The 24,348-nt window shown below is 44.8% G+C and overlaps 1 protein-coding gene across 1 annotated transcript in view; it reads right to left on the reverse strand.

Annotated features, from left to right (window-relative positions):
• Positions 1–7,349: 7,349 nt before the first annotated feature.
• Positions 7,350–24,348, reverse strand: part of LOC124275830 (fatty acid-binding protein 5-like) — a 52,717-nt gene continuing 35,718 nt past the window's right edge. Inside the window, exons 2-4 of the mRNA XM_046711510.1 lie at positions 13,814–13,992; positions 9,564–9,674; positions 7,350–7,891 (exon numbers count right to left, since the gene is read on the reverse strand). Coding sequence (XP_046567466.1) covers positions 7,838–7,891; positions 9,564–9,674; positions 13,814–13,992 — 344 coding nt within the window. The 3' untranslated portion in view covers positions 7,350–7,837. The remainder of the gene's footprint in view (positions 7,892–9,563; positions 9,675–13,813; positions 13,993–24,348) is intronic.

Here is a 24,348-nt window from a genome sequence, read left to right on the forward strand (position 1 = left end):
ATTGCATAATGGTAGCGTTACGGACCGCGTCTTTGTATGATGTAGTCGTTACCGACTATTTCTTTTATTTAGTTTTTAAATTTTGTTTAACACCACAATCAATAATATTCCAACTGAAAATCGAGTCTGGATCCAATGATTGATAGCATGAGCTTCGATCTACATAATCGGAATTCAATGACATGTGTCGACCAAGTCAGCAAGCATCTAACAATGGATAACGTCTCTTGCGTTGAAGGTCACGTCGGTTCATGCTGTAGATGTTAGAGTGAGTGAGTGAATTTAGTTTTACGCCGCTTTTAGCAATATTCAAGCAATACCACGGCGGGGGACACCAGAAATGGGCTTCACACATTGTGCCCATGTGGTGTAAATGTAAGAGATCATGCACGTCTCTACACGTTGTAGTCGTTTCAGATCACATCTCTACGTGATGTAGACGTTACAGTGCACGTTTCCAGATGATTAGGTCATTACAGATGATGTCTTTACCTGATGCAGTGGTTATAGATCACGTCTCTGCATGACGTAGTCGTTATACATCACGTCTCAACATGACGTAGCCGTTTCACATCACGTCTCTACATGACGTAGTCGTTACACATCACGACTCTACATGACGTAGTCGTTACACACCACGTCTCTACATTTCGTAGTCGTTACACATAACGTCTCTACATGATGTAGTCGTTACACATCACTTCTCAACATGACGTAGTCGTTACACATCACTTATCTACATGACATAGTCGTTACACATCACGTCTCTACATGATGTAGTCGTTACACATCACGTCTCTACATGACGTAGTCGTTACACATAACGTCTCTACATGACGTAGTCGTTACACATCACGTCTCTACATGACGTAGTCGTTACACATCACTTATCTACATGACGTAGTCGTTACACATCACGTCTCTACATGACGTAGTCGTTACACATCACGTCTCTACATGACATAGTAGTTACACATCACGTCTCTACATGACATAGTCGTTACACATCACGTCTCTACATGACGTAGTCGTTACACATAACGTCTCTACATGATGTAGTCGTTACAGATCACGTCTCTTCATGACATAGTCGTTACACATCACGTCTCTACATGATGCAGTCGTTATACATCACATCTCTACATGACGTAGTCGTTACACATAACGTCTCTACATGACGTAGTCGTTACACATCACGTCTCTACATGACATAGTCGTTACACACCACGTCTCTTCATGACATAGTCGTTACACATCACGTCTCTATATGACGTAGTCGTTACACATCACGTCTCTACATGACGTAGTCGTTACAGATCACGTCTCTTCAAGACATAGTCGTTACACATCACGTCTCTACATGATGCAGTCGTTACACATCACGTCTCTACATGATGTAGTCGTTACACATCACGTCTCTACATGACGTAGTCGTTACACATCACGTCTCTACATGACATAGTCGTTACACATCACGTCTCTACATGACGTAGTCGTTACACATCACGTCTCTACATGACGTAGTCGTTACACATCACGTCTCTACATGACGTAGTCGTTACACATCACGTCTCTACATGACGTAGTCGTTACACATCACGTCTCTACATGACGTAGTCGTTACATATCTCGTCGTTACACATCACGTCTCTACATGACGTAGTCGTTACACATCACGTCTCTACATGACGTAGTCGTTACACATCACGTCTCTACATGACATAGTCGTTACACATCACGTCTCTACATGACATAGTCGTTACACATCTCTACATGACGTTACACATCACGTCTCTACATGATCGTCGTTACACATCACGTCTCTACATGACGTAGTCGTTACACATCACGTCTCTACATGACGCAGTCGTTACACATCACGTCTCTACATGACGTAGTCGTTACACATCACGTCTCTACATGACGTAGTCGTTACACATCACGTCTCTACATGACGTAGTCGTTACACATCACGTCTCTACATGATGTAGTCGTTACACATCACGTCTCAACATGACGTAGTCGTTACACATCACGTCTCTACATGACGTAGTCGTTACACATCACGTCTCTACATGATCGTTACACGTCTCTACGCCTCTATGACGTAGTCGTTACACATCAACGTCTCTACATGACGTAGTCGTTACACATCACGTCTCTACACATGACATAACGTCGTTACACACGTAGTCGTTACACATCACGTCTCTACATGACGTAGTCGTTACACACCACGTCTCTACATGACATAGTCGTTACACATCACGTCTCTATATGACGTAGTCGTTACACATCACGTCTCTACATGACGTAGTCGTTACACATCACGTCTCTACATGACGTGATCGGCGTCGTTACACATCACGTCTCTACATGACGTAGTCGTTACAGATCACGTCTCTTCAAGACATAGTCGTTACACATCACGTCTCTACATGATGCAGTCGTTATACATCACATCTCTACATGACGTAGTCGTTACACATAACGTCTCTACATGACGTCTACATGACGTAGTCGTTACACATCACGTCTCTACATGACATAGTCGTTACACACCACGTCTCTACATGACGTAGTCGTTACACATCCCGTCTCTTCATGACATAGTCGTTACACATCACGTCTCTATATGACGTAGTCGTTACACATCACGTCTCTACATGACGTAGTCGTTACACACCACGTCTCTACATGACGTAGTCGTTACACATCACGTCTCTACATGACATAGTAGTTACACATGACGTCTCTACATGACATAGTCGTTACACATCACGTCTCTACATGACATAGTCGTTACACATAACGTCTCTACATGATGTAGTCGTTACAGATCACGTCTCTACAGGATGCAGTCGTTACACATCACGTCTCTACATGATGCAGTCGTTATACATCACATCTCTACATGATGTAGTCGTTACACATAACGTCTCTACATGACGTAGTCGTTACACATCACGTCTCTACATGACACAGTCGTTACACACCACGTCTCAACGTGACGTAGTCGTTACACACCACGTCTCTTCATGACGTAGTCGTTACACATCACGTCTCTATATGACGTAGTCGTTACACATCACGTCTCTACATGACATAGTCGTTACACACCACGTCTCTACATGACGTAGTCGTTACACATCACGTCTCTACATGACATAGTCGTTACACATAACGTCTCAACATGACGTAGTCGTTACACACCACGTCTCTACATGACGTAGTCGTTACACATCACGTCTCTATATGACGTAGTCGTTACACATCACGTCTCTACATGACGTAGTCGTTACACACCACGTCTCTACATGACGTAGTCGTTACACATCACGTCTCTACATGACATAGTCGTTACACATAACGTCTCTACATGACATAGTAGTTACACATCACGTCTCTACATGACATAGTCGTTACACATCACGTCTCTACATGACATAGTCGTTACACATAACGTCTCTACATGATGTAGTCGTTACAGATCACGTCTCTACATGATGCAGTAATTACACATCACGTCTCTACATGATGCAGTCGTTATACATCACATCTCTACATGATGTAGTCGTTACACATAACGTCTCTACATGATGTAGTCGTTACAGATCACGTCTCTTCATGACATAGTCGTTACACATCACGTCTCTACATGATGCAGTCGTTACACATCACATCTCTACATGATGTAGTCGTTACACATAACGTCTCTACATGACGTAGTCGTTACACATCACGTCTCTACATGACATAGTCGTTACACACCACGTCTCTACATGACGTAGTCGTTACACACCACGTCTCTTCATGACGTAGTCGTTACACATCACGTCTCTATATGACGTAGTCGTTACACATCACGTCTCTACATGACGTAGTCGTTACACACCACGTCTCTACATGACGTAGTCGTTACACATCATGTCTCTACATGACATAGTCGTTACACATCACGACTCTTCATGACGTAGTCGTTACACATCACGTCTTTACATGATGTAGTCGTTACACATCACGACTCTCCATGACATAGTAGTTACACATCACGTCTCTACATGACGTAGTCGTTACACATCACGTCTCTACATGACATAGTCGTTACACATCACGTCTCTGCACGACGTAGTCGTTACACATCACGTCTCTACACGACGTAGTCGTTACACATTACGATTCTACATGACGTAGTCGTTACACATCACGTCTCTACATGACGTAGTCGTTACACATCACGACTCTACATGACGTAGTCGTTACACATCACGTCGTTACACATCACGTCTCTACATGACGTAGTCGTTACACATCACGTCTCTACATGACATAGTCGTTACACATCACGTCTCTACATGACGTAGTCGTTGCAAAAGGCGTTTGTACATGATGTAGACGTTAGAGATCACGTCACTACAAATCACATCATTTCTACACGATGTAGTCGTTACAGACCACGTCTTTTCACCACTTTGTCGTTACAGATCATGATCACGAATTAGGCGTTTTGGATCACGTCTCTACTTGATGTCCCCAGACGATTTAGTCGTTTCAGATCATGTCTTTACCTGACGTAGTATAAGACCACGTCTCTACCTGAATGTCGACGTTAGAAACCACGTCCCTACATGATTTAGGCTTTTACATATCATATCTCAATGTGATGTAGACGTTACAAATCACGTCTCTACCTAATGAAGACGTTACAGATAATGTATTTACATTGTGCCCACCTTACTGACTACGTTTTCAAATAATACTGACAACGCATATCTGCAAGACGACATAGACTGAATAGGCCTTACAGTCAAGCTTTCCCTGAAACATTATAGCCCTAGACAGTTCATTCCGCTTATTTCCCATATGATGTAAATGTAAGCTGCAGTATAATGGCCTGTGTATTCAAGGGCTTCAATACTGTACATCCTATTGCAGTTGCTGCTTAAGTGTAAGACTCGCTGACAACTGATAGACGTTTGTGTAATAGATGGGATCAGTCCACAGTCTATCTACATGTTTATCTAAACGCACATACACACAATCAGCTTTTTGATGTGATGTCAAATTTCTGGAATTGTGCATTTGTGGATCAGACAACATGTCTGCCCAAATCACGAGTGTATTTATGTCCAGTCGATTGGATGATGAAGATGAGAGAACTGTTTAGGAAGCGTACCGGTGGCCCAGTGGTTCATGCCGTCCAGACCTGCTCATGGTGTGTAGTTCTGATATCGTATGTATCTAGACTTCCTATTTCCCTGAACCCCATTAATTGTGAGAACCAAGTGTTGGGGACATTGGTGGCACAGTGGTCTTCGCCCGCCTTAGCTGCCTACATCGAAGTGTTATGTGTTCGAGTCATACCCTAATGAGTTTCACGACAGTGGTGTGACCTGAAGCACTTCCGGTTTTCCTCAGACTCGGTGACCTGGTTGATACAAAATCAGAATACAGACAGAATCCAATACAAACTCAACCTTTTTGTTTTCAAGTGTCTCAATAACCTAGCTGCAAAGTATCTATATGACCTGGGCCCCGTTCCTCAAAGCGATCGTAGCGCTACGACAGTCGTAAGTCTATGTTAAAGTATGGGAGTTACGATCACCTTAGCGCTACGATCGCTTTCAGGAACAGGGCCCAGATCACCAGATATCAGCCCATCCGATCTGAAAATCTTGGTCTTCTTGTTGTCCCACACTTTAGGTCCAGTACCAGTTTGGGGGTCGATCATTTCAGGTGGCAGGACCCACTCTCTGGAATCAACTTCCACTAGAGTTAAGGACAATTAACAACCTGAAGATTTTCAAATCTAAACTGAAGACATACCTTTTTAAGAAAACATACAGTGTCTAACTTGTTATTCTTGAGTTGTTCAGAGAGCGCTACTGAGCAGTACTTTTGGACTGGAATTGGCGCTATATAAATATTTTTATGATGATGATGACATGCCATCGTATCCCAACAACATAGATCGAAGCTTAAGATGGTGATCATTGGATTGTCTGGTCCAAACTCGATTATTTACAGACCGGCGCCATATCACTGGATGTTACACAACAAATTAACAAACCTCTAGGTCATTTGTTTCATGCTGCATCACTGATCACTGTGTGGGATAGCCTTGTGGTTAAAGAGTTCGCTCATCACACCGAAACCCGGGTTCGATTCCCCACATGGGTACAATGTTCGACGCCCATGTCTGGTGTCCCTCGTCGTGATATTGCTGGAATATTGCTAAAAGCGGCGTAAAACTAAAACTCACTCACTCACTTCTTCGCCGTGATGTTATAAAACTTTGGGCATTTCACGACTGTCCACTTTAGCGTGGCGCTTCACAGCAATCATGACACATTCATCAAAGATCTCACTCTCTTCCCACAGAGGTTACTCAAATCATATCTTCCCACGTACCTCTGTTCTAATACGGCCCTTCATGGCGCGAGTGTTCAGGATTCGTGATTGGTTGTAATCAGATTTAGTTGTGCAATCAGCGACGTTGTTTCAAAAGTGATCATTCGCAAAGCCTCGGTAATTTCCGTATCCTTCGGGAAAACTAGAACCTCTTCCCCTACGTGATGCGCAAACGTTTCTCCTAGACAGAACTCATGTAATGGCGGATCAGTGGCGTCTCCATCGCCCTCGTTGACAACGGACAAGCTAGCAACTAAATGTCCTGTGTGTCACATCAACACAAGACCCCGGCAGAGGAGGGATATTTGTGGCCCCACATTTGCTTATATTAGTCAAGTTGAGCAAGTGTTGGGAAGGAATATCCACAAGAAACAGAGATCGGGATCGCAATATTGGATCTAAGTCGAAGTAACACGTGTTCTGATTGGATGGAAAGAAGGGAGATAATTCGTGATGCGTTTTGTGGCGCTAGGACTTTACGAGATGGCGGTATTAGAACAGAGGTACGTGGGAAGATATGACTTCAGTAACCTCAATGCAAAGATCAGAGATTCTATTTATTTACACTGGTTAATGCATTTATGTTTCGACTCTGATAGGGGCGGTGGGGTAGCCTAATGGTTAAAGCGTTGGCTCGTCACGCCGAAGACCCGGGGTCGAATCCCCACATGGGCACAATGTGTGAAGCCCATTTCTGGTGTCCCCCCGCCGTGATGTTGCTGGAATATTGCTAAAAGCGGCGTAAAACCAAACTCAGTCAGTCAGTCAGTCAGTCGACTCTGATAAAGCTATGACAAGGTGCAATCTAGTTCGGTCTGCTGTTTTTCGTGTCAACATGGATTTGATGAGAGTTTAATAAAGTTCATTCCTCCCAATCCATGTTTATCAAGTACGATATAAGGATTATTTCAGTTAAAATAAAAAAAGACACGCAACACTTTTGACGAGTAAAGACCGACGAGTTTATTAGCATTTACTTGGAACAGGTGCTTGACATAAGTTCCATGTCAACGTTACCATGGCAACAAAGGGGGTCCGCCATAGCCCACGTATACGATAAGACAGAACGCTGTAGCGTAAACAAAACAACATCAACAACAACGACGACGACGATGATGACGAGGACGACACAGACAGCGCCGTGAGAACGTCCACACCGCGATGAAGGAGTGAAAGCCAATGACAGGCCGTCGTGCACACCTGCTAAGTGGGTTCCCTCCCTCAGACCGTTTCACCGCTGGGGATCGTCACTTCCTGTAGAGGGAGACAATCCACGTAGACCTCGCGAAATGACACACGGTAATGAGAAACGTTTTATCCAGCCTTGTTCAGCCGTCGCGCGGCGCCCAGAAAGTCACTGTGTGCAAAGTATGGAACGTTCAAATCATTTCTGCGCACTACGTCATAGATTCGTGTTTACACTGCGTCAGCATACACGCGCATACGTCGACGTCATCACATTCCCCTTGTATTCAGTCGTCTGCAAGAGAAGATAACAATGTGATAAGAAAAACGCACACGCGCGCACACAAACATGACCAGAATTCACACACACGCGCGCACACACATGACCAGGATTCATCACATACCATAACGAATACGACGTACAGTCTCCACCTCCTTCAAACAATGAATGGGGCGGTGGGGTAGCCTAGTGGTTAAAGCGTTCGCTCGACACGCCAAAGACCCGGGTTCGATTCCCCACATGTGTAAAATGTGTGAAGCCCATTTCTGATGTCCCCCGCCGTGACATTGGTGGAATATTGCTAAAAACGGCGTAAAACATAACATACTTACTCACATTCATTAATTGAATTTGTTATTTGCAATCTCTAAAATCAAACATTCGTCATTTTTAAAAAAAAATTGAAACAGTGTTTTTCACTTGAATTCATCTGTTATATATTATAAATCCTGATCGATATGGATTATATCAAACAGTGGCACGGTGGGGTAGCCTAGTGGTTAAAGCGCTCGCTCTTCACGCGGAAGGTCCGGATTCGATCCTCACTCACGCGAACAATGACGTTTGGTGGTATGAACGCTCTAGGTGATATAGGGGCACTGGTAGCCGCCATTTTCAATGCAGAGTTGCTCACCTTCAGCGCCTACAGCTTGCACTACACCAAATTAGAATCCGTATTTTTACAAGCAATTTTCGCCCCGAACCTTCAGTGCTGACTGAATCATCTGGCAGCTGTGATTGGGTGATTTTGTGTAAGATTTTGCTGTTTTCTTAATGTACATCTATCCAGAAATTAAACCCGACCATATTTTTTAATATCTAATGCCATTTTTGTTTACATGATGACTTTTGTTGAATGTGACCACAGGTCAAGCAGTTGACATTTTGTGCGGAACTTGGGTTGGTCCGTTCAGCATCCAGTACTCGGAAAAGGAGCTGGCTGAAGTGGTCATTTCTTATTGCTTCCATAATGCCAGGGGGCGGTGGGGTAGCCTAGTGGTTTAATCGTTCGCTCGTCACGCCGAAGACCCGGGTTCGATTCCCCACATGGGTACAATATGTTATGCCCATTTCTGGTGTTCCCCGCTGTGATATTGCTGGAATATTGCTAAAAGCGGCGTAAAACCAAAAACTCACTCATTCACTCATTTATATGGAATATGGCTATGAGAGCGTAAAGCCTCACTCACTCGTCACGCCCAAGAACCGGGTTCAATTCCCAACATGATATATTGTGAGGTCCATTTCTGGTGTCCCCCGCCGTGATATTGCTGGAATATTGCTAAAAGCGGCGTAAAACCCAAAACTCACTTACTCATTTATATGGAATATAGCTATAAGAGCGTAAAGCCTCACACACTCGTCACGCCCAAGAACCGTGTTCAATTCCCAACATGATATATTGTGAGGTCCATTTCAGGTATCCCCCGCCGTGATATTGATGGAATATTGCTAAAAGCGGCGTAAAACCCAAAACTCACTCACTCACTCATTTATGTGGAATATGGCTATAAGAGCGCAAAGCCTCACTCACTCGTCACGCCGAAGAACCGTGTTCAATTCCCAACATGATATATTGTGAAGTCCATTTCTGGTGTCCCCCGCCGTGATATTGCTGGAATATTGCTAAAAGAGCTTAAAACCTCACTCACTCACAGTGACTCACTTACTGACAGAGAGTACTTACGACAAGCATCTTCCCGGAGTCTTGTATCTGTCTCATGATCTGCATCTCGTTCTCCATCTCTGCTATCTTGTGGGTCTCCAGGAACATTCCATCCTTCGCAGTGATCACGCTCTGAAGCAAATGTGTGCACATTAAGTACAGGGTATCTCCAGTACTTACTGCCATGTTATTTCATTGTGCCAACATAAGGTTCTACCCGTGAAGAATTGGTCTTCAGTTGCCCATGCTTGTCGTAAGAGGCGACTAACGGGATCGGGTGGTCAGGCTCGCTGACTTGGTTGACACATGTCGTCGTACCCCAATTGCGTAGATTGATGCTCATGCTGTTGATCACTGGATTGTGTGGTCCAGTATCGATTGTTTACAGACCGCCGCCATATAGCTGTAATATTGATGTGTGCGGCGTAAAACAACAAACCAAACCAAAATGAGGTTCATTCAAAGAATTTGTACGAGTGGGTGGGTAAATAATCAGCTGTTTTTCAACCTTGTACATAGTCATATTTGGACCCGACAGTGACTGAGAACACGAGCAAACCGGCTCAAATGACACCAGACCAAACCAAGTCACCCAATTCTCCTTAGTCGGCTCCTGGTGCATGTGTACTGAAGCGCCTGATATCGAAACAACACCAGTAAGTGATGGCAGTTGCATGCAATAGAGGAAAAGCAAGCCATGCAAGACTTAGTCGTCCAAGGTGTCAAAGGTCGCTGTTAAGAGTTACGCCCCTTGGGCACGCCATAACCTATAATCGTGGGCTCGAATCCCAGTTCACATTCGCGTAAACAGGATTACAGATTGTTACAGATTATGGGAGCGCGGGAGGCCCAATCGACCAATGGCCAAGACAAAAAAAGTTCGTTATATCCGTCAGTTCGTTATATCCGTCAGTTCGTTACACCCGTCAGTTCGTTATATCCGTCAGTTCGCTATATCCGTCAGTTCGTTATAAGCGTGTTCGTTATACGTATACAGTTCACTGTACTGGTTAAAGCGTTCGCTCGTCACGCCGAAGACCAGGGTCCGATTCCCCACATGGGTACAATGCGCGAAGCCCATTTCTGGTGTCCCCCGCCGTGATATTGCTGGAAAACTGCAAAAAGCTGCGTAAAACTAAACTCACTCACTTACTCACTGTAGTAGTAGGGTTCAACCATGCCTCGATCTTTGTTCGGCTGTCTCATGTTAAGATTAACCTCGATGGAACGCTCAGGTGGCCAAGAACGAGCGTAAAACACCAACATTGCCAAGATAGAGTAATGGTCACAAGCAGTGTGCGAAATAGCCACTGGCCCGCTAGCCCGTGGCTAGTAAATATCCAGTCAGGCCAGTAAATCTCGGCCCGCCTGGCTAGTGAATTTTCATGGGATTATATTCTAATTATATCACTCCCTTCGACTTGTTAAGTTATAGTACACTTTTAAATCACGCACGATTATGGCCAGATAAAAATGTTTATCATATTAGCAGCTTAGTTTCTACATTCAAATTTCGGGGCAGTGAATTATTTTGTTGGCTAGTAACTTTCAGGCATAGCTAGCCCGACTGGCTAGCAAACTTTGGAAACTATTTCGCACACTGGCCACAAGAGGCGTTTTCAACATGGCTGCCGAGGCGGCCATGTTTCATTTCGAGACAGTGCCGCCAACAGACGACGGACACAACTGTCATACCTTCAGATGGCTTCGAAGTTTGGCCCAAGTTATCAAAAAATCCCCATTATCGTTATAACGTGGAGGTGTGTGGTTCCGTGCATAGAGCACAGGTCACAAATCAGTTGAAGTTAACCAACGTTGGTCGCGGAGAGTCCGTGGATGGGTGACCACATTTGGAAGCTTGACTCCTGAGAGTTTCTAGGACTTCAGTCATGCCCCACAACGAAGCACATGAGATACATGTCTCACCTAAGGCGAGTGACTTTGTTCCTGCATTGCCTCAGTTCACCCAGCAGTAAATGGGTACCCGGTGGGATAAGTCATATGACTGTTACCCTTCTAGTGCCCCACAGACAGCTTGGGTTATCCGGAGTAATATTTCGTTAGCGCTTTGACCATGCACAAGTGCGTGGAAACAGGCGTTTTCTAAACAACCATTATTATTATTATAACGATCAGTTGCGATGTAATTGAAACATTTAAAAAGTTTTCAAATTTATAATTGGTTGGATATTTTGTACACTGCACCAGGAGAATCTATGCGGAGTCTACCCTGACAGTCTGCAGGTTGCCTCAACGCAGCCAGAACACTTCCAGATCGGTCTATTTACAAGCTGGCATGTGCTCACCCACGGTTTTTCGAGCCCCCATTTAAAACCGTAAAGTTAAGTGTGTGGCACCCCACCCAGGTCGCTGGCTAATTACCTTAGACTCAAGGTGAGGATTTGTGCTTGGATTGTAACCGAGGCAATCCCAGCTCAAATACTTCAAGCTTTCGTTTTTAAAAAAATAGGAAAAGTAAGTTTCGTTTAAGCTTGAAATATGGCTGTGTGTGTTCTGTGCTTCCCGTTTGCGACTTGGTGTAAACGCCAAGTGTACATTTATATACTGCTTACAACATATATTCTATCTGTATCCTAACGTCATTTACAACGACTCGTATATCATGATATATACCCTATTTATATAATAACGTCATTTACTACTCATAAATCATAATATGTCATAATCATATCATAACGTCAATTACAACTACTCATAGATGATGATAAACCTAGTTAAATCAGACGTCATTTGAACTATTCTTAGAACATAATATGTTTAATTATATCATAACGTCATTTACAGCTACTCACAGATCATGACATATCTAATTATATCATAACGTCATTTACAGCTACTCACAGATCATGACATATCTAATTATATCATAACGTCATTTACAGCTTTTCACAGATCATGGCATACCTAATTATATCATAACGTCATTTACAGCTTCTCACAGATCATGGCATACCTAATTATATCATAACGTCATTTACAGCATCTCACAGATCATGGCATACATAATTATATCATAACGTCATTTACAGCTACTCACAGATCATGACCTATCTAATTATATCATAACGTCATTTACAGCTACTCGCAGATCATGACATATCTAATTATATCATAACGTCATTTACTACTCATACATCACAATATATCATAATCATATCATAACGTCATTTACAACTACTCACAGATCATGACATACCTAATTATATCATAACGTCATTTACAACTAATCAAAGATCATGACATATCTAATTACATCATAACGTCAGTTACAGCTACTCACAGATCATGACCTATCTAATTATATCATAACGTCATTTACAGCTTCTCACAGATCATGACCTATCTAATTATATCATAACGTCATTTACAGCTACTCACAGATCATGACCTATCTAATTATATCATAACGTCATTTACAGCTTCTCACAGATCATGACATATCTAATTATATCATAACGTCATTTACTACTCATACATCACAATATATCATAATCATATCATAACGTCATTTACAACTACTCACAGATCATGAAATACCTAATTATATCATAACGTCATTTACAACTAATCAAAGATCATGACATATCTAATTATATCATAACGTCATTTACAGCTACTCGCAGATCATGACATATCTAATTATATCATAACGTCATTTACAGCTACTCACAGATCATGACATACCTAATCATATCATAACGTCATTTACAGCTACTCACAGATCATGACATATCTAATTATATCATAACGTCATTTACAGCTTCTCACAGATCATGACATATCTAATTCTAACATAACATCATATAGATATTACAGTATATATTTCCCTGTCTAGACGACGCCAACAAATCTATACCAAAACTGCACCTGCATTTCGGTGCCAAGAAACCGTCATTTGCTATTAACCAAAACAACGACCTGAAACACCCTTCCAGTATCGCATCATATACCTAGATTTTTGTTTTGTTGTTTTACGCCGCACTCAGCAATATTCAAGCTACATGACGGCGGTCTGTAAATAATCGAATATGGACCAGACAATCCAGTGATCAACAGCATGAGCATCGATCTGCACAACTGGGATACGATGACATGTGTCAACCAAGTCAGCGAGCCTGACCACCCGATCCCGTTAGTCGCCTCTTACGACAAGCATGGGTTACTGAAGACCATTTCTAACCCGGATCGTCACGGGTTTCCTACTCCCATACTCTAAAGATGGCATCATAGGTTATAAAACACGTGTCTACCTTCATTGGAGTGCCGTCAAGGTTGGCGGAGTCGTACGGTTCCCCTATCTTGAACCGGAACTGCCGTCCATTTTTTACGTCGGCCACGCCCACGTCGATGATCCATTCGTCGCCATCTTTGTTATAGGAGATGACGGTTTTCGAGCATTTGTAGAACGTCGTTTTATCACTGTCAAGACCTTGAACAGAGAATGCACTAATGTCATCCAACGCAATACAATAAAAGAAACAAATTATTTCCACGACCATAAGACTGACTGAGTTTGGTTTTACACCGCTTTTAGCAATATTCCAGCAACATCACGGCGGGGGACACCAGAAATGGGCTTCACACATTGTACCCATGTGGGGATTCGAACCCGGGTCTTCGGCGTGACGAGCCAACGCTTTAACCACTAGGCTACCCCACCACCCACATCCATAAGACATATAGGTTATCACGCGAGTGTGTTTTGGGATGGTTAATATCCTGCATTAGGGATGGTTAATATCCTGCATTAGGAATAATCATTGTATTTAGCGAGCCTTGGCGAGCTAAATACATAGTGCTTATTCCTAATGCAGGATATTAACCATCCCAAAACACACTCGCGTGATAATCTATTTATCATACAGTGTCATTTTTGCTTTATAATTTAAAAAAATGCGATTTCAAATGCCACAAATCATGAAACTAAACTTCGTGGAATGTCTATGACGTCACAAATATGTGCGGAGTAATACGTTACGTCACAAGCCCGGTGCCGGTGCCGAGAACACTATCCATTGTACATTCAAGAGTCTAAAAGGCATGTCACCAGAATATCTAAGTGAACTGCTAACCCCCTACAAACCATCCAGACAACTGCCATCTGAAAGCAGATTCTTTTTGAAAACTCCTTCTAAAAGACTGGCCTCTTATGGAAAGCGTTCTTTCGCTGTGGAATGAACTGCCCCTCGCCTTAAAATTGTCCCCATCTTTTGCTGCGTTCAAATCACATCTTAAAACGCATCTCTTTTCGCTGCACTATTAACTCTATTCAAAAAATTATTATTATTTTGTAGCGCTTTGAGCACCCACTTAGTGGTTGGATATAGCGCTATATAACTTTCCAGTATTATCATGTTTTGTTATTATTATCATGTTTTACAGACTAAGATAAAAATAAAGCACAGAGGGTTCGAGTGATCCTGGCACAGTCAGGCTGGTAAGGCTTATCATCAACTCAGGGCCCTTGCCTCCTCTACACGCAACCCAGACAGCGAATGGTACTTATCCCAGGAACCGCTGCCCAGTCGAACCCACAAAGAACTTTCCGGAGAATATGAAGGCTCCCCAACACTGCAGCCTTCTGCATTACCCAGAGTGTCAGAAGGGCTGTGCTCCAGGTGGAGAACCCGGGCACTCTCCTGATCTGTGCCAAGAGATCAGGAGGTACCAAACCAATGGCACCGAGAACAATGGGGAGTCTGACGACAGTGTACTTGGGATGCAAGAGGGATATTTCAAAGGCGAGGTCCGCATATTTATCATGCTTTTCCTGAATCTTGCCAAACACATTGCTGTCAAAAGCTACAGAAAATTCAATGATATTCTTCTTCTTATTATTATTGTATAATTCCGACTATATTATGAACATGTGTTGATTGTTGAACGCCTCATTCAGCTATATTGCAGCTTATGACAGCGGTCTGTGAACACTTGAGTCCAGACCAGACAATCCAGTGACTGACATAATGAAATACGATGACAGAGCATGTGTTTATGAATCATTATCAAATAGTGATGTCACCAGTGGTGATAGCAAAATCACCATGGAGATGCAGCGCTAGGGCCTATTATGCTGTCCGTGAATACCCACCAAGATACAAGTCTAGGACCCAGAGGGCCTAATTTTGCTTGATTCCTGAACGAGAGACAGTTCTTGGGCACCAAAGGATCTATTCTGTCCCGGAATCCCCTTGAGAGACAGTATCAGGGCACAAAGTATCTATTCTGCCCGGGAAACCCCATCGAGAGACAGTATTAGGGCACAAAGGATCTATTCTGTCCCGGAATTCCCACTGAGAGACAAGTCAAGCTTCAGAATATCGCTTGTAACAAGCCATGACATGTCTACCAGCACATTGCCAAGAATACGTCAGCCGAAGAACTCCTTACAGAGGGAGTGTTCCTTGTCTGAAGTCAACTTCTGTCCAAGTCAGAGGCAACCAGACACTATTATGTCATTTCCACTAAATGCCAACCCCACTATACGCGTTCCCCAACATACTCCACTAATAGCTGACAACACAGAACATATTAGTACGCGGTAAAAATATCCTCCGTGGGTAATCTTAGCTGAATGACATTTCCAGCTTTGGCCAGCAAAGTATTAAATGGAACACTGACCTTTCTGATCAACAGTGCCAGACACTCATTCAGTATGTCAAGAAATGTTTTGAAGCCATTTATTCTGATCGATAACTTTATATTCATGCAGTGGAAGTCTTTCTCAACGTCATGAAGTATAGACGCCTCCCAGAGAGAAACCCGGCTCAACTTGCCGTCTTTTCCAGGGCGTTGTAGCGTTGCTGTCAAACAGTCATAGCGGGCAGTCAGCAAACGTAGATGAATATTTGACAAAAACAGTTCCTCTTTGTTAACGCCAGATATTGTTTTAGTTTCTTATCTCTGACTGGTTCTAAGCATCAGCCAAACCAAAACGTTTAAAAAAAAAGATGTGTCTGCATTTTAAATTCGCGTCCGGTTTCGAGTTGATGTTTTCCATTCTGAAGGTGAACTTTCTGATGTAACCCTAAGTTTTATGTCACAGGTGACTTGAAAATCTGGAACGGCTGTGAGGATTTGGAAGACCAACAATTGGGGATTAATGTTGAGGTGAAAAACTCGATTTCCCTACCGTTATGTTGAAAGGGATAAAATGAAGAATTCTTTATGTTGCCTGTTACACTATGCGGTATTGTGAAAGTATGGGTACATTGTCAGTGGCACAAACACGGGATGTAGACAGGGAGAAGTAAGGAGCCATTGGGAGACGGCACACGTTCATGCGGCGAGACCTTCAGAATATTTCGTCTAACAGTTAATTTCCACATAAATAGCTTGCGCAGGGCGTCAAATATACCTGTGTCAAATAATCGAAGTTTGTTCTGGCAGCAGTGTAAGGGAGTTGTGATCAATTATGGAACTGGTCACGTTACAGCGTGTCACGTTGACACGCGCACCTGGCACGCGGCGCACGCTTCAGTCCCCGGATGATAGTGTCGTGTTCCCGTGCCAGGCATAGCTGCTGCATCTCACAGAGAGGATGAGGACAGCCCCTCCCCCACTGAACCAGGGGTCGGGACCATCCCGTGGGGTCGTTGTGCGAGGGTGGGCGGGGTGGTCTTTAAGTTCAGCACGACATAGCGAGAGAGGAGTTTTAACTTTGTTAAAATAATTGGAATACCGGCTTATCTTGTCTCCGCAGAAATGTTGGAAATGTTAAGAGATGCACGCGCTGGCAGTTGCCCCCTGCCAAACCGTGTCTGGAATTCTTGGCTCCCCCCTGGGGACGTGTGTGAGACTGGGGAGATGCCAGTTTGATGAGAGGGGGTGGTCTCATGGCGCTCGGGTTGGGGACCGGTGATCTAGAGTAGGGGTGGTCACTTTTCGAGAGGATATGTTGGGTAGAGGAGGTGGTATCAGAGACCACATCGAAATGTGGTCTCTGGTGGTACGCTGTGGCGATTTTCTTGTAATGGTGAGTGGTGAAGTGCTGTGATGCGATGTGTGGTTGTAGCTCGCTGGATGGGGTTGTGTAGAGACTTGGAGTGGGTGGGTGTGGATTGTCGAGGTGTGGTGATTCGTGATGTGATATGGTGCAGGGCAGTGTGTAGTGTAAGATATGTGCGGTGCGGTGCGGTGCGGTGCGGTGCGGTGCGGTGCGGTGCGGTGCGATGCGGTGCGATGCGGTGCGAGTGCGGTGCGAGTGCGGTGCGGTGCGGTGCGGTGCGGTGCGGTGCGTGGTTTGTGATATAATGGAGGTGTTGTGTAGAATGTATTGGGATGCGGCGCCTTGTCTGGGGTAAGATGCGTTACCGTGCTGTTTGGTTCGATGCGGTGCCGTGTGTGGTTTAAGCCTCTGTGCTATGCGTTGCGTTGCGTTGCGTTTCTTTGCGGTTGCGATGCGATGCGATGCGGTGCGGTGCCCTGCGGTGCATGCTGTATGTATGTTGATGGCGATATGGAGAGGAATGATGCTGTGCTGTGTTGCAAACAGAACCAGAAACCGTGATCAACTAATGGAATGTTCTCCAGTTGTTCAACATAGACCGCAATCCCCGATCTGCAGATACCGCGCTGAACAGTAACAGACCCAGTCGTGTAGTCAGCGAAGATACCCATCTAACGGCGCAAACCTCATGTCGCTGTTGAAGTGTGATAATGCCTTTCACGACTGCTTTGTAAATATAATTTCTTTCCTTGTACAGATACTTTTTGTAAACCTGATAAACAGACACTTAAACGGCAAAGATTAAGTTGTTTGGAATTGCCCTATCTAGTTATCTCCTCTGAATGCTGTGGAAGAAAGCCCTTGTGTTGAGTTTATGTGCCGAGATCTGTGTGGCCAGTACATTCCACATGTGTTACGACGTCATGTCCTATCGCTGTGATCAGCGCTTCAACGCGTCATGTTTCTAACAGTAATAAAAATGGCGAATTGTAAACTGTTATCAGTGGCAAGGATATCTTTCTGTGGCAATGAGGTTTGTTTTTTAACCTGCAAAACAGCACAGTCTGAGGAAGACGCATGTCACGTGCACTCACGACGGGCTTGTATGCACCATTACAGTGAGCTTTACATCCTTGTGCACCCAAGGGGCGGTGGGGTAGCCTAGTGGTTAAGGCGTTCGCTCGTCACGCCGAAGACCCGGGTTCGATTCCCCACATGGGTACAATGTGATAAGCCCATTTCTGGTGTCCCCCGCCGTGATATTGCTGGAATATTGCTAAAAGCGGCGTAAAACCAAACTCATTCACTCACTCATCTAAGGGGCGGTTGGATATATGAGACATATGAATATTTAGAAAATTGATATCTATAAGAACATATTTTGTTTGTCTAAGTTTATATGAAATTATTCCTTGGATTCGACGACTGTCAATAACGGCGGAGGACAGACAATCCAGTGACCAATAGCATGAGCATCGATCTACGCAAAACACGCAAGATTAAAATCACGATAGCGGCAAATGTGAGATACCAGGCACACTGATTTTTGTTTTTGTTTGTTGTTTACCGCCGCACTCAGCAATATTCAAGCTTTATGGTGGCGATCTGTGAACAAACGAGTCTGGACCTGATAATCCAGTGATCAACAAGATGAGCATCGATCTAGGCAATTGGGATACGATGACCGCGAGCCTGGCCACCCGACCCCATCAGTCGCCTCTTACGACAAGCATGGGTTACTGAAGATCAATTGTAACCCGGACCTTCACGGGTACACACTATGTACAGAGTACAGCGTACAATTCGCGTACAATTGACGTACAGCGGACATCTGACAACGTATAACTACATATGTCATCGTATCCCAATTGCGTAGATCGATGCTCCGGGTGTTGATCACTGCACTGTCTGGTCCAGACTCGATTATTTACAGACCAGGGTGCCATTGTACAAAACAACCTTAGTGGTAAGACTACCTTAGGTCTGTGTTAAGGTATGGGAGTTACGGTCACCTTAGCGCTAAGATCGCTTTGTACAACGGCACCCTGGGGCTCCTTTCACGAACTCCCTTAACCTTAACTCCCATTCTTTAACATTGCACTAAGGTTACCTTAGTGACTTACGATCACCTTAGTGCTTTGTGAGAGGCCCTGGGTGCCGTTGTACAAAGCAACCTTAGCGCTACGTCAGTCGTAAGTCTACGTAAGGTATGGGAGTTACTCATGTTAGAGCTGAGATCGCGTTGTACAACAGCACGCTGGAATATAGCCTACATATAGCTGGGATATTGATGAGTGCGGCGTTAAACAACAAACAAACAGTGTGTAGTGTAAGGCGTATAGCGGACGTCCTACAACGCACAAACCGCCTCCGTGGTGTAGTGGTAAGAGCGTCCGCCCGGAGAGCAGAAGGTCGCGGGTTCGATCCCCGGCCGCGTCATACCAAAAGACGTTAAAATATGGTACTTGTTGGTCCCTGCCTGGCGCTCGGCAGTAATGGGTACAACAAGGACTGGTCAGCTCGGAGTCAGTATAATGTGTCTGAGTGGGGTATTCATGCTTCACTGCGGCATGGTATCTCAGTGGGCTAGCACTATAAAACCAGCTTCAGTCTGGGCTAGTCCAAGCAGCCGATCATACACATACACACGCATGCACGTCGTCAAATGAGTGAAATATTCTCAAGCACGACGTTAAACCCAATTTCACCTCACCTCACCTACGACGTACAAGCAAATGGTGGGCGCTCATCACAAACCTTGCACTGTACAACGGACAGAGTACAGCGCATACTGATGAGTGTATACTGTAACACAGATTAGCGCTAGCATCACTTGGCAATCAACCGATCTACTCTATCACATCCTGAAGCAGGTTGCAGGTCGGCTAATCTGATCGCAATATTTCTAGGATCTTTTTACGACGTACGTCCTGGCCGATCCCGTACTTGGAACTCCGTGTTCGCTGTTATCGTACAGTGCTGCTTGGAGAACCGTCAAACGCATTCATACCCCTTCATCGGCTTCCATGGGCGCAATATGCTACGCTCAGTTGTGGTGTTACTCGCCTGGATATTGCTGGAATGTTGCGGCGTAAAACTCAACTCACTCACTCTCTCACCAGCATCCTGTACTACTGATGACGCCGCGCAGCGTTGAATCCAAAGACGTGGACGAGGCTCCTCACCAACTAAGCGCCCAGGGCCCCGTTCCTCAAAGCGATTGTAGCGCTACGACAGTCGTAAGTCTATGTTAAATTATGGGAGTTACGATCATCGTAGCGCTACGATCGCTTTGAGGAACGGGACCCAGCAAGATGTATGAAATACAAAGCTTACCCCGACGGGAAGTTCTATTGGACTCAGTCTACTGGATGTTTGTGAGTGAGTGAGGCTAGTTTAACGCCGCAATACCCAGCTTTATGGCGGCGGTCTGTAAATAATCGAGTCTGGACCAGACAATCAGTGATCAACAGCATGAGCATCGATCTGCGCAATTGGGAACCGATGACATGTGTCAACCAAGCCAGCGAGCCTGACCACCCGATCCCGTTAGTCTTCTCTTACGACAAGCATGGGTTGCTGAAGGTTCATTCTAACCCGGACCTTCACGGGTTTTGGCTGTTTGTACATTGTGAACATTGGACGTGTGAGTGATAGATTAACAACCTGCTGTAAGCGGGTACCCGGTGGTGATGGGCTTTAGGCATCGTACCCGCGAGGAAAATCGAACTCTGGTGCTCTGCGTGGCGAGCGAACGTTATAGCCATCAGACAACTTCACTCTCCCCTTTATTTTAGGATTTTTCTCAAAGTGACGGAGAAGCAGTACTCTTGTCGTGTCAGATTTGACTGGCGATGAATCAAACTTATGAATAAATCAAATTATCTGAGTCCAAATCCTCAGCTGAATATACATGTGGCAATGTTCCCTCCTACTGGGACTCCCCGTCATTTTGAGCGTCGTGAGCTCCACATCACTGCCAGGTATCTTCAGTATGCTTTTATGAGGTATTTGGTACGGTAACTGGGGTAAATGAAGCTGCACAGAGTTTATTACACCTCTAGAGTGCGGCAATAACTGTCGTCTCCGCAGTGATGTACAGCCTGACGCCATTCATTCAAGACGGGAGCATCTCATCGCGATGTGTGGGTCGTCTAGTTTGTGTGCGTATGTTTTTGTGTGAGCACGGGTGTTTCCTTAGGTGTGTGAGCACGTGTGTTTCTTAGGCTTGTGTTCGCATGTGAGTCGTTTGACCTGTGTGAGCAAATGCGTCGTCTGGCCCGTGTGAGCACGTGTTTAGTTTGTCCTTTATGGGCGTGTTTGTCGTCTGACCTGTCGTCTGCGTGTGTGTCATCTGACCAGTGTGCACATGTATGTCGTCTGGCTTGTGTGCGCGTGTGTCATCTGACCTGTGTGTGTATGTATGTCGTCTGGCCTGTGAGCAGGTTTGTCGTCTGGCCTCTGGCCTGTGTGCGAGTGTGTCCTCTGGCCTGTGTGGGCAGGTGTTTAGTTTGGCCTTGATGGGTGTGTGTGTCATTGGCTTGTGTCTCCGTGTGCGTCGTCTGGCATGTGGCTTGTGTGCGCATATGTGTCATCTGACCAGTGTGCACATGTATGTCGTCTCACCTGTGGCCTGTGCACATGTGTGCGCGTGTGTGTCGTCCGGCCTTTGGCCTGTGTGCGCATGTATGTCATCTGACTTGTGAGCATATTTTGTCGTCTCACCTGTGGCCTGTGTGCGAGTGTGAGTCGTCTGCCCAGTGCATGCATATATGTCGTCTGGACGGTGTGCGCGTGCTGTGTGTGTCGTCTGGCCTTTGGCCTGTGTGCGCATGCGCGTGTTCATGTATATATGATGTGTGTATACCATGGTGTCTATCACGTGTGTATCTGCTCGTCTCGTTTATATCACGTTTGTCGTCTGTATATGAACTATCGTTGGTGTAGGAAGACGAGGGTCACAAATAAAATTAATCTATTTCAGACTACCAGACCATCACCGCCGCCATTTAACTGGAATATTGCTGAGTGCGGCGTTCAACAACAAACCAACCACACCATCACCTGGCTCCATCTCGTCCTTAATACAAGCAGAAACCCCACGTTCTCACAGATACAGGTGCACCTATCGCTTAATTTCTTTAATCTACCGGAGCGTCGCTGCCGAGATGTGCTATACAGGCATCAGGTATTTCACATCGTGACCTTGAAGAGTCGACCATACTTGTTAGACTAAGTGACAAGGCAGAATATTGGCGGCGGGCTGGGAATATCGCATTCAGTTTAAGAGACAGGTGCCCAGTCTTAATAGACGGGATGGTTTGCGTATTGAAATAGTTTAGCTCCTGAACAGGTTGGCGCGTTCGAAACTGCATCCGGGGTCGGGGGATTAGTGATACACACCGGTTGTTTCATGTGCAGCTGCCGATGAGGTGCCTTGATATACCAATGTAAGTATATCAGGTAAATGTATCATTAACCTTGTGATAGCACGGCAGGTGGCTCGGGCGCATTTTATACAATAAACAATCAGTACCTGCTTGTGCTTAAGCACTGGGTGAGCGAGCAGGGTTGAATTCCCTGAGAAGCGTCTAGTCAGGAACCTCTTATGGGAAACCCGAAGCCACCGACTGAAGCACTTATCTATCGGAAACCAAAGACAACAATCTGCGCGAATTTGGGATTCTAACTACGATCATCGTATCCAGATACAGTAAGGGGCGCAACTCTACATGGCGGGTAACGACGACTTTACCAGCCGTACCCAAAGTGATGGCCCGGAGATGGTGAAATGATACATGTCTAGACTAACAGAAACGTAAGGTTCGAATCCTCGATTTGTGTGTCTCTAGGTTGATCAGAACCGAGCTTAATTTTAAACTAAGATTTTTGTTTTCATTTCCGCTTAACAAATATCGGAGAACATACCATTACGGTCACGTAAGAAAGACCCTTCCACCGCCGAGTGAGTGAGTGAGTGAGTGAATGAGTGAGTGAGTGAGTGAGTGAGTGAGTGAGCGAGTGAATGGGTGAGTTTAGTTTTACGCCGCACTCAGCAATATTCCAGCTGTATGGTGGCGGTCTGTAAATAATCGAGTCTGTACCAGACAACCCAGTGATCAACAGCATGAGCATCGATCTACGCCATTGGGATACGATGATATGTGTCAACCCAGTCAGTGAGCCTGACCACCTGATCCCGTTAGTCGCCTCTTACGACAAGAATATGGGCTGCTGAAGACCAATTCTAACCAGGATCTTCAAGGTCTCCGCCGGCGAACCGCATCATCGTTTACCACTTCGGAAGGTGACAGTCGGAATGTAGTTTCTTATCATGAAGCCTTGAAAATCATAACACGGGATATTCCGAACGACCGTTACAAGCTTTAAGACCCATTCCGTCCCGATCACAATTTATCTCTCTTTCAGTGGAACGAACATTTGAAATGGACGAGGCTTTCCATATCCCATGAGAACTCGTGCCATACAGTCTTGGCCATATATAAGCCAAGGGAAAGATAACCTTAAAATTCCTAGAATGACTTCGAGTGATAATCTATATTACCCATATATTTTGTGGGAGGAACGTTTCCAGTGTATACACAAGTATCGTTTTCACGACACATCGATCTGTGCAAAACACCTCGCTTGTATGAAATTCTATTTTGTTCGAATAACGCTACGCACCATTCTACCCCCCCCCCCCCCTTTCATTCTAACATAAACTACAATAGAAAAAATATAGAGTTACCTCCCTTTCCCTTGAGCACATGTTATGAGGATTTTGAACTCAGCTGTGAACACTGGCTCTCTCCATCAATAAACCGGTAAGAAATT

Source organism: Haliotis rubra, unplaced genomic scaffold, assembly GCF_003918875.1.
Source record: "Haliotis rubra isolate DU_JTF1 unplaced genomic scaffold, ASM391887v1 Scf203, whole genome shotgun sequence".
Taxonomy (NCBI): Eukaryota; Metazoa; Mollusca; class Gastropoda; order Lepetellida; family Haliotidae; genus Haliotis; species Haliotis rubra.